The sequence below is a fragment of the Belonocnema kinseyi genome, chromosome 6, assembly GCF_010883055.1.
Source record: "Belonocnema kinseyi isolate 2016_QV_RU_SX_M_011 chromosome 6, B_treatae_v1, whole genome shotgun sequence".
Lineage (NCBI taxonomy): Eukaryota > Metazoa > Arthropoda > Insecta > Hymenoptera > Cynipidae > Belonocnema > Belonocnema kinseyi.
Genome location: NC_046662.1, coordinates 137591929 through 137603143, shown reverse-complemented (window position 1 = coordinate 137603143; position 11215 = coordinate 137591929). Strand labels below are relative to the sequence as shown.

Sequence of the window (11215 nt, the reverse complement as noted above, 5' to 3'; positions counted from 1 at the left end):
GAACTCATTTTTTGTAACGTGGTAACAAGATGAGAATTGAAAGCAAACTGAATGTTAAATCAAAAAGCATGAAAGAGGGAGCTCTTCTTAATATTTTGACAGGTGGGGATAAACAAATAATAAAAAATAACATTTACTTGTTTTTTTTTCACATCATTAAATCAAATTAAATAAATGGATATCTCTTAGTATTAAATTTGTGTCGTGTTTTTATAGCTATAAAACGTATTTGTAGTAGTTCTCCCGAAAAACGACATAAGTGCTTTTGCATAATCTCTCACTAAAAATATTGTTAAGAAATGTTTTTTGAATATTTTATGCTTTAAATACATTATTCGACAGTATATGTTTGCAATAAATCAACAAAAAATAAATAAGTTATACTTAACGATGAGTAGTACAATGTTGAATTTTGAAATCGTTTTTTCTCGGAACAACCAAATTGTACTTAGGTCGTTCTTCGAGAGAACGTCTCAGATAGCAAAAAAATTTTGTTAAGATGGAACAAATTCAACTTCATTTTCTTGAAATATCAATTCAAATCAGATTATATCATTGTAAATGACTAATAACAAAATTTACAACAAAAAACCTGCAGCATGCGTGTTAATATATTGTAGCAGGTTAGAATATTTTAATTTATAAAAATTACTACCCGTATGGAAGTAGCCCATGTTAGCCCTGTTACAACAAGGTACTTGTTCGGGGACTGACCGAGCTATGTTTGTTTTTTAAGAGCCTAGCCCTGGGCTGGCCGGAGACTGGCTAGCCAGAATTCATTTCAAAACCCCAGTCGGGGGCTGACTGGGCTCTGATCGGACAAATCTTATGATCGAATTCTCTGACGGTAGCTGGCCGGGCGCTGATTGGCAATAATAAAATTGTTAAACTTTGTTTATAACTTAATTACTTTTTCTGATTTCATCTAGAAATGGATGCGTATACCTGCATAGATGTTCCACGCGTGGAAATATATTCGGTGAATATCTTTTTGAAACCACAAATTTTAGGGTTTCATGAGTTCAAACTTACAAACAATGCATTTTGTGACAAAAATTCGATGACACTTTTTTGAAATTCGCCCTGTTTTTTTTTTTCAAACAAAAAATTCAAAGTTCCATTTTTATGAAAAATTAAAAATGATAAAAAAATTACATTTTATATCAATCTTAAACGTTATAAAATATTATAAAACACCTAAAAAGCAAACCCTACACGAAAGTTAAAAAAAAAAATTATCATAAAAAAATTTTCAAAATTCACGATTAAATTTCTGAGTTCCGTCGTTAAAAATGGTTAATATTCATTAAAAATTACATTTTCTGTAACTTTAAAATGTTTGTAAAATAGTCTACATCGGAAAAAAAACAAAATATCACGCGAAGAAAAATTTTAATCGATTTAAATTATTTATTTAAAAACTTATTTTATTGATATTTCTGTTAAAAGTTCGTGTATTTTATATTCACATAACGCCGCATGATAATAAAGAATTAGAAAAAGAGAAGTTAAAATTTGGTACTTTAACTTTTCAGAACTGTATCTTATGAGGATGGCTTTTTCACCGAGTTTCAACTTGTCGGTTTAGCGCAGTGGTTAGCAGTCCCGGCTGCTAGGCCTTAGATTAAGGTATAGATATGTATGTTCGATACCCCGTAGCGTTAGCAATTTCATTTGTAATATAATGTTTAAAAATGTAATATATGTATTTACTCTAAACAGGACTATTAATATTTAAAGTCAAAATACTTGCAATCATTTAATATTAATTATCCAAATACCTTTTTTTGTGTCTCAACGACTACGTGAAAATAGTCAATGTTGACTGTGTGCTGGGCGTGTCGAATTTCATATATTAATATGCTCCAATTCTGCAGTAAAAAATAATCAAATTGATTCCCTAATTTAGTAACTGACACTCTTCATACAATTGGAACCCGAATCATTTAAATCTAGTAAAGCACCAATTGATCTTGTCCGGGCTACGATCGGGCTCCCCGGCCAGCTCACGGCCATGCTCCATGGCCGGACGCTGGCCAGCCGAGCGTGATGCTGCTGGTCGGATTTTGACCAGAAACCCCGGCCAGAGCTCGATTTAAAGTCGGACTCCCTGGCCAGCTCCCGGCTCAAAACCAGGCTCTCCGGCCGTAGAATGGCCAGCCCCCGACTCAAATTTCCACCCGGGTATAATAGTAATTTAATGTGGAAGAAATCTATATAAATCTCAGCTAAAGAGGGATAAAAGCGTAGTTAGTAAATCATAGTGTAGGTGGGGGGGGGGGGCGACCGGGAGGCTCTCCCCTGGTCCTCAAGCTATAAAGCCCATTGTACAAAATTTGTGTTTATTCTCAAGGCAGTACTCCGATTCCAGTTATCTTCTCCGAGTGTTTTTGAACCTCGATGTGTTCTTTGTTACCAACATTTTGAGAATATACCTCTCAGGTACCATATTTCGGCTATAATAGCTAGAAGATACAATTTTGGTAAATTCTCAGGGCAATACTTTCACCTGAACTATGACAAATGACATTTTTCTTCTGAAAATTCATCCTGTTTTAACGTTTTTTCGACTTGATCGCACCATTCGATCATGTGAACGAGGTCATTTTGAGCCACTACTACAAAATCATCTACGCGTCTAAAGAAGTTGTATCCGTATCGTTTCATACGTCTTGTGTAGACGCATTGAATTGTCGGATGTAAGAAGCACTTGCATTAACAATACACCAAGCCTGTCAAATAAGGTTTGGTTGAAAATTCACGTGCCATGCTCGATATTGGGAATTGAGAATTGGGAATTCCAAGTTCACGATCCAAGGACTGCTTCAACCTGCTGCCCTGACCAATCAAACGATGACAATCGCCCTCCCCGGGGATGTTTAGAATGATTCGCCTTTGCACACTTGCCAGGCACTTGTCGCTAAAACCAAGTCAGGAGTCTGTTTAACGTCAACAAGTCACGATGTCATTCTAACCCCAAAAAAGTATCTCACAACTGCGAAAGCTTCGCAAAATCAGTTCCTATCATTTTTTTGTCGATACCGTATTCTTTTCTCTCTTTTCACACTCTCTTTTCAGAAGCCAACAGTAATCGGCCATCTTATTAATATCCCGCATTATTTTGAATCTGCGCTCCGCATCTTCAAAGCCTTGGTGAAATCGCTAGCCCTGTTCTTCGCTTTTATCCCCGCAGTTATCCGGAAAATCGTCAATATGGGAATAACGGAAATGTAGTTTTCGCTTCATCAGGCGTTCTAATTTACCAAAAGTGCTGACCACATTAGCAACAAACTCCTTGTAATCAGCACTTCTTTCGTTACCCAAAAGCTTTTCTACCGATGATCTCTACCGATGATCCCATAATTATATTAGATGAATGATAAATAATTTAGAGAAATTACTATACATACTGACACGATATGTAACTCCATATACATTAATAAAGCACATGAAAAAACTATTTCATAATAAGAATCTTATAAATGAGTCTGCATCATTTTTTTATCTTAACCAAACACAATTTCTTTTCAAAATTAAATTAGTTTTCCTGGAAGAATAATTCAGTCCATGATATTGTGGTTGAGTGGGCCCCCAACCCTTGCTCGGTATCTACGACGATTCAACGCCAATGGTTTTTGACCTAGCCGGTCGTTAGCAATATTCCCAGTTTACGGCATCACTTATAGCCCCATTGTCAAACTCTCCCAAAAAAAGGAAAGTTGATAACTATTAAATAAATGAAAATTAAGAAATTTAAATTCTATGACTGAATTTTAAATAATATTTAAGATTGTTTAAGCTTCGTGCCAAATTCCCACTGCATATAGAACTGTAGATAAATAATTGGAATTTAGATTGTTCGACAGGTAACAATTTTTGTATAAACAATTTTTTCTTAACATCATTGTTTTAGTGGTACTTTAGAGAATTATCGTGCTAAATTTCAAACATTTATAACTTTTTGTAGAAAAGTTGTTAGTATTTGAAACCCCGCAATTGATTATTCATGCGTCGTTGCTTAAATTTAAATAATTTCACCATAATTTCACAGGAACTTTGTGTCTGGGAACAGCAACAATATATTTGAGCAAAATATTGTCTCCAACATGAATTTAATTTACTAAAAATTACTATTTATCATCACACCGCAGAATTTCACCCAATAAAACTCAATTTGGCCAGGAAAGTATTAACTTTAGAGAAATAGTTTTTATTCTAAAAAGTATGTATTTTAGCTGTTATTTTCATTAATTAAAATATATTTCTCTTTTAGATCATATTTTTGAAGATATGGCAGATAGAATTTTTTCCAACTTTTTCGCCTATTAGTTGCTATTGTGCAATTGTGTAATGAGCTAATAAAGTGCAGAAAAAAAAATCGAAATAAGTTTAATGGAAAATTATTAATCGGGAGTAATTAAAAAATTAATTGCGAATATCTCGAGAACGCACAATTTGCCGAAGACGTACCACACCGATTCGGAATCAGGTGATCATTCTGCATACGAATCACTCAAAATATTTTGGCGACATATAAGATCCGACAGGACTGGGTATGGCGTCTGGACTAAACCTTGAACTGGTACTGAAGAAAATAAATTACATGGCCCATCGGTGGGAAATGTGTCGCGACTTGAACATTCTACGGATAGTACTAGGACAGCATTCGGGATTCAGAAAGAACCCTTGTCATTTGTGTTATTACTGAAATAGAAAATCTGCTTGGCTGAGTTTGAAAGAATTCGTAGAAAAGCTTTTGGGTAACGAAAGAAGTGCTGATTACAAGGAGTTTGTTGCTAATGTGGTCAGCACTTTTGGTAAATTAGAACGCCTGATGAAGCGAAAACTACATTTTCGTTATTCCCATATTGACGATTTTCCGGATATCTGCGGGGATAAAAGCGAAGAACAGGGCTAGCGATTTCACCAAGGCTTTGAAGATGCGGAGCGCAGATTCAAAATAATGCGGGATATTAATAAGATGGCCGATTACTGTTGGCATCTGAAAAGAAAGTGTGAAAAGAGAGAAAAGAATACGGTATCGACAAAAAAATGATAGGAACTGATTTTGCGAAGCTTTCGCAGTTGTGAGGTACTTTTTTGGGGTTAGAATGACATCATGACTTGTTGACGTTAAACAGACTCCTGACTTGGTTTTAGCGACCTCAAAAATGTACAACTATCATGTATTTATGAGTATTGGGGCTAATCTCCTTGTCGAACTCACAGACAAGTCCTTTTTTCCGTAGTTTTGTGGCGATATTTGACGCGAAGATAGGCAATTTGGAGGTGAGGAGTACGTGTTGAGGTAGAATAATCCAAAAATTAGTATATTAGATCCAATCAAAACCGAATGAATACGAAAAAAGCAACTTTAGTCATTTTAAGAGGGTATATTCTGAGGGTAGGGATGGACTTGGACCTTTCCGAGTAAAAAAACTCTACGAATCAACACTCTGCGACTGTGCTCCTACAACTAGATATTCGTTTATTCTGGATAATTTGTGGCAGTTTTAAGGTTAGATCTGACGGTTTTGTCCTTGGGTCGTTTCGTGTCCTCAGGGTGCACGAGACTTTCGCCAGATCGTCGTATTGATTTCGTCACAGACTGTGACCACCTATCTCACGTGCGTGAGACGTGATTATAGCTGAAATTTTACCGCAATTTCGCTGGGATCAGATGCAGTTTTTTAGATTAGCACCCGCTCCCGGCGAAATCCTGAAGTCGTCTATATGATAAATTTTAGTTACACACACACACACACACATACTAGGTGGGGTGAAAAGTTACCTCCTTTCGAAATGTTTCGAACATGTTTCGAAAACACAAACTGTAATAAATTTGTCTCATTATATATGAATAATATATTTACCACTCATATCTTTAATCTCATAATTTGTTTGAATAAAATATGGACATTTTAATCTTATCTTAATATTCATTGTTTGAGATTCAAGTGCACAAAATGAAAATGATAATTTTTATCGACCGAAGACGTTTAGTAATGGCTTTAGTCAGCTTTTTTCACAATGTTAACCAGCAAACTGGTCATCTATTATGTAAGGCTTATTATTCGATGTAATAAGACTTCTTCATTAGTACTTTTTTATGGAGTACTTATTATACAGATTGAAGGAGTAGGTGGCAAGTTTTCGGCAAAGGTAAACTTTTGTATACACTTCAACGTTTCCAGTATTACTGCAATTATTAACCGATTTTCAGACATATTTTTTCATTTCCTTCCAATTATATGAATATACTGAGTCTGGTGATTAAAATTGAATCAAGCCATCCTTTCAAATGTTAGTCTTCGTAACCGACCTGAATGTCATAACAATAAAACGAGCGTCGCTCCGCTTGCTTCAACACGCTACCTTGTATCTAGCTATACTTTCGAGTCCTCTTTAACATTTCTATTATTACTTTAAATATTAACCGATTTTCATTAATCTTTTCTTCAAATTATATGAATAAACTGATTTTTCTAATTAAATTTTAAGCAAGGCATACCTTTGTAATTTCAGTTATAGTAACTAGCCTACACCTCATAACAATGAAAGGGTCATTGGTCAACTTTCAGTTACTCCTGTATTTTCACATTGGCATTACAAATTTCGAAAAAAAATGGTTACTTATTCTTCAAAGCCTTAAAAACTTCTGTATTAAAAAAAATTCCACAAGGTAACTGTAAAGTAACTTACAGAGGAAAAAATTATTTTAAATACTACTGCACCTACGACAACGAGACAAATACGTGCATGTTTAAAAAAGGGACAGTATTAAAAGTATCTAAAAAGATTATACAAAAAATGTTTATATGAATTATTATACATTTTAAGAACCAGAACAGGTAAACTGAAATACACAGACTGTTTTATGCAAGTGATAAGATACGTACGCCTTCTTTGCTTGCCACCAAACGGGGTGGTTTCTGAAACAGATTTATTATTAACACGGTGGACAGCACTGAACGAAAGTTTCGGAAATAGGGTGCTACTGTTCTTCAAAGTCCATCTGGCTCTTCAAATGCACCGCTATGCTTCCACTAAGCAGTCATCTCTATTTCTTAATTATTAATCGAACGTCTTTATATGACTGAATTATTAGAAAATATAGTTTTAGCTTAGCATTAAAGGCATCTAGGTATTTTGGCGAGGACGCTCCTTCGAAATTTGTTCTCACATTTTGAGACGCCCACTAGCTAAGATTAGATGCTCGATTCGAATGAATATATTTGAACAAGGTCCTGCACCATTCTACACTTAACCCTAGAACGGTATCGTGACTTTTAGTACAATAATGGTGGTGTGGCATTCATTCTTGTCAAAGCCTACGCCTCAGAGGCGTGTAGATACCGTTCTAGGGTTAAAGATTGGATTTCCATAAAAAATATTTACGTGAAAATTTGAACTAAATGTAGACAGTGAGTATTTTAAAAATAAAGCTTAAAATTTCACTATTCATGGAATATCTAAAATTTCATTGTTTTTACTAAATAATTAAACATTTTAAGAAAATTTCTAGCTACATAGTACACTTAGACGGAACATACGGATGGCCAGTTCACTAATTTATATAGTAAGTAAATATGGTTTCATAGAAGCCTTTTAAAGTATATAGGACTGCGTTGTTGAATTTTACGGCATTGAGGGGTCCACAATCGGCTTTTATGGTACATAAGGGTGCATATTCGGTTATGTGGTACACAGAGCTGTGCAGTGCAATTCTGCTATACGTAAAGTTGCCCAGTGCACTTCTTGAAAACTTGGGAAAACAATTATATACTAGTAAACACCATCTGTCTAGAAATATATTCTCAAAAAATTATGCAATGAGTTTCAAATAAAAAAGCAAGAATAAATTATGTTTTTAACAAGTGTTGCACACGGTTTGCACAAGATCGAGTTTCTCTTTAAAAAAATCATAACAAAATTGAAATCGTCGATATTCATAAAACAAAGGAAAAATTTATATGAATAAGAATGGTTTAGCTTTTATGATTTTGAATAATTGAATTCTGAGAAAGAGGGCAACTCATCGAGTTAATAAATAAAATTTTGAATCAGTAATAAAGTCAGTACTCGGTTTTTCTCTCTTTTCGTTATTGTGGTCTCACGTGCTAATGCAATGTAGAGAAATTATAGTCGCTGAGCTTTGAAAATGAGGACTTATGAAATTGATGCAATAAAACGGTGCTAAAGCGATTTTAAACTTTTCAAGTAAACTAGCTGAGGTTTCGATCTGGTCAAGTACAATACAAAACCGTGTTTAAAATTTATCGACCGATAAATAAATTTCAAAAGGGCCAAAAGAAATTTTTTGTAATATATGTACTGCTTCGTCAGTTGGGTCAGAAAATTCGGAGTTGATGTCTAATTAATTTCGTGAATTCCATAATTTTCGTGAATTCTATCAATTCCGCGAACTCCCTGAATTCCCTGAATTCTCTGTATTCAAAAACTTTATGAATTCCATAAATTTAATTAATTCCATGAATTCCATGAATTCCATGATTTTCGTAAATTCCTCGCATGCTATGTATTCATTGACTTCCAGGCGATGGCAGGTGCGCACGCATTCGCCCTCACCCGAGTGGCAGGTTCTCCGGAAAAATTGCAATTTTCTGCTCTCGGAAAAACGTCATGACTTCGACAGTTCTCGATATATTTTGATGAATGAAATGTTTTTCTGCTCAGGTTCGAACCTTATTTTGAAATATTATTGTAAAGATAGGTATTTTTATAATTTATTGCAAAAAATGTACGTAGAAAAATAAAAAATACAGATAAAAGATGCACTAGGTCTAACTATTTGAATATCCAAGGATTAAAAGTTGAAAAAACAAGAACTGTATTTGATCACAATTTAGAATCCTTTTGTAGTTAATAAAGATTCTTTCATATCTTTTGTTGCTAAAATCATATTTTGTTTGAAATTCCTTAGTCTCCCATGATTTATGCCGACTTGTATACTTTGAAACAATCTCCTGCCCAGTGCGCAGTAAATCTGTTGACAAGTCAACTTTTTGTGGACCTGCTTTTATGCAAAAGCAGTGATCAACAGAACTAAAATCGAGGAATAAGTTATTACCTTTGACCGAAACATTAAAAATTTCCTTAGAATTCAAGTTATTAATAATTAGAATAAGATTTGTCATGAACTAAAAAGTCAAGAATAATACAATATAGACAAAGTTTTTGTTACCTTATTTCCTGTAACGCACATAACGCACTTTAATTGAAGAGGTAGTTCTCTGTTTTTTGGTGGCCTCACTCGAAATCGCATCAGTTCAATGTAACACGCATCAGGTGGTTTGAACCTTTAAAATTATCAAGTTATGTTAGTATGAATGAAGATGATGTTAACTCGCAGGCAACTTACACCCTAGAAAAATTTGTTTGTCTTTATGCTGCTCCCAATAATAAATCATTACCAAACTGGCAATACTTTAAGCGATAAGGTAACTTTAACTGTCTGGGCTTAATTCCTACAGCTGAAACTTTTTTTCCAATCTTTTTCATTACATTTTTTTATTACGATTGACTATTAAATTATTTTCATCTAGCTAAAATATTTATTATTAATCACTGCTTTTCTATTGAAAACTGGGGGTTTACAATGGTAATAGAACTTGCATATGAGGTACAAATAAAAAATATAAAAATAGTATGATAAGAATGAAACAAATATTTAGAGCGCTTCTTTAGCCTAGAGTTTTAGTCCATGTATTACATAAACAAGCTTTTCTCCTACAATTATAAATTGTATGATTTCATATTTTAATCACATAACACAAAAGTCTGAATATGAAATGAAACAGAGAGATTTTTTCGAAAAATGATCTTGTTCTTGTTTTTTTCAATTGATTGAAAATATTATTCATCTTATGCGCCTGGGAAGAAGCGAACCGCCACTTCGAGTGTACTCATGGTGAATGGAATATCGGAGCGGCTAATTTCTAAACTGGCCAACTGGAGGTCCAGATTGTTATTTTTTCAACGATACTCTTAAGGCGCTTCCTCAAGCTCGAAAATTAACCCATGTATTACTCGATCAAGCTTTTCTCCTACAATTCGGAATTGTATGATTTCATATTTCAACCACAGAATATACATGCCTAAATACAGGCTTGTACAGAGAACTTTTTTGAAAAATCACAGGGTTCTTGTTTAATTGAAATTAATTGAAATTTTAATGCATTATGTGCGCCTGGGAAGTAGCAAACGGCCACCATGAGTGCACCCATGACGAAAGAAATTTAGTTTAAAACATTTCCGAATGAAACTAGAGTGTTATTTTTTCGACGATACTTAAAACGTCGTAAAAACCCAAAATGGAGCTCAAGATTTGATTATCCGTTCAATTTCTGTTGAGAGTTTTCGTAACTTATCCTCTTTTCTCAGATTTTACGACAAAAAAAATATGGAAGAAAGATGCTACGTATTCTTGAATCGGAAAAATGTGGAATCCAATTTATTTCATTTTCAAGATTACACTTAAAGGGTATGCAATTCGCAGCCTTTTCTTCAGAAATTCCTTTTCCATAATTTTCAACCAAAAACATTTGCATTTATCATTTGATTTACAATTTAACATATGCAACTGGAATTGCAATTATTCCACTTTTTATGCAAAGTGTATATTTTTAGAGAAATTTGATCTTCGGTGTTGAAAACTTATTTTTGTTGAAAATTAATTTATTTTGTTGAGAATGAATCCTTTCGTTAATTTATTTATATTTCACGTTGAAAATTGAACTATGCGATTTAAAATTCATTGTTTCGTTGGTAAATCACCAGTTTAGTTTAATTTTCATATCTTTCGTTAAAGATTTTTATTTATTCAAAATTTGTTTTAAGCTTTGGTTTAAAATTAGTTTTTTGAACTCACATTTTATTTGAAAATTCGAGTTTTTGAAAAGTTATCTTTTTAGTTGAAAATACAAGTATATCGTTGAGAAAGCACGTGCTTTGTCGAAAATTCGTCTTTTTTGGTAGTGAATTCATCTTTTTGGTTGCGAAATTATTTGTGGTTGAATATATTCATCTTTTTATTTCAAAGTTGAATTATTTGGTTGTATGTTGAATTGCTGTTAAAATAAATACGGTTTTGTGAAGATTCGATTTTTTGGGCAGAATTGAACTCGTCTTTTGTAAATCGAAATTTTTTATCGAGATATCAACTATTCCACGTTTTGTTGAGAATTTGTCTTTT

The 11215-nt window shown here is 33.6% G+C and overlaps 1 protein-coding gene across 1 annotated transcript in view; it reads right to left on the bottom strand.

The window, feature by feature from the left end:
• Positions 1–11215, bottom strand: part of LOC117175622 (protein stoned-B) — a 320808-nt gene that overhangs the window by 95393 nt on the left and 214200 nt on the right. Inside the window, exon 9 of the mRNA XM_033365331.1 lies at positions 9206–9320. Coding sequence (XP_033221222.1) covers positions 9206–9320 — 115 coding nt within the window. The remainder of the gene's footprint in view (positions 1–9205; positions 9321–11215) is intronic.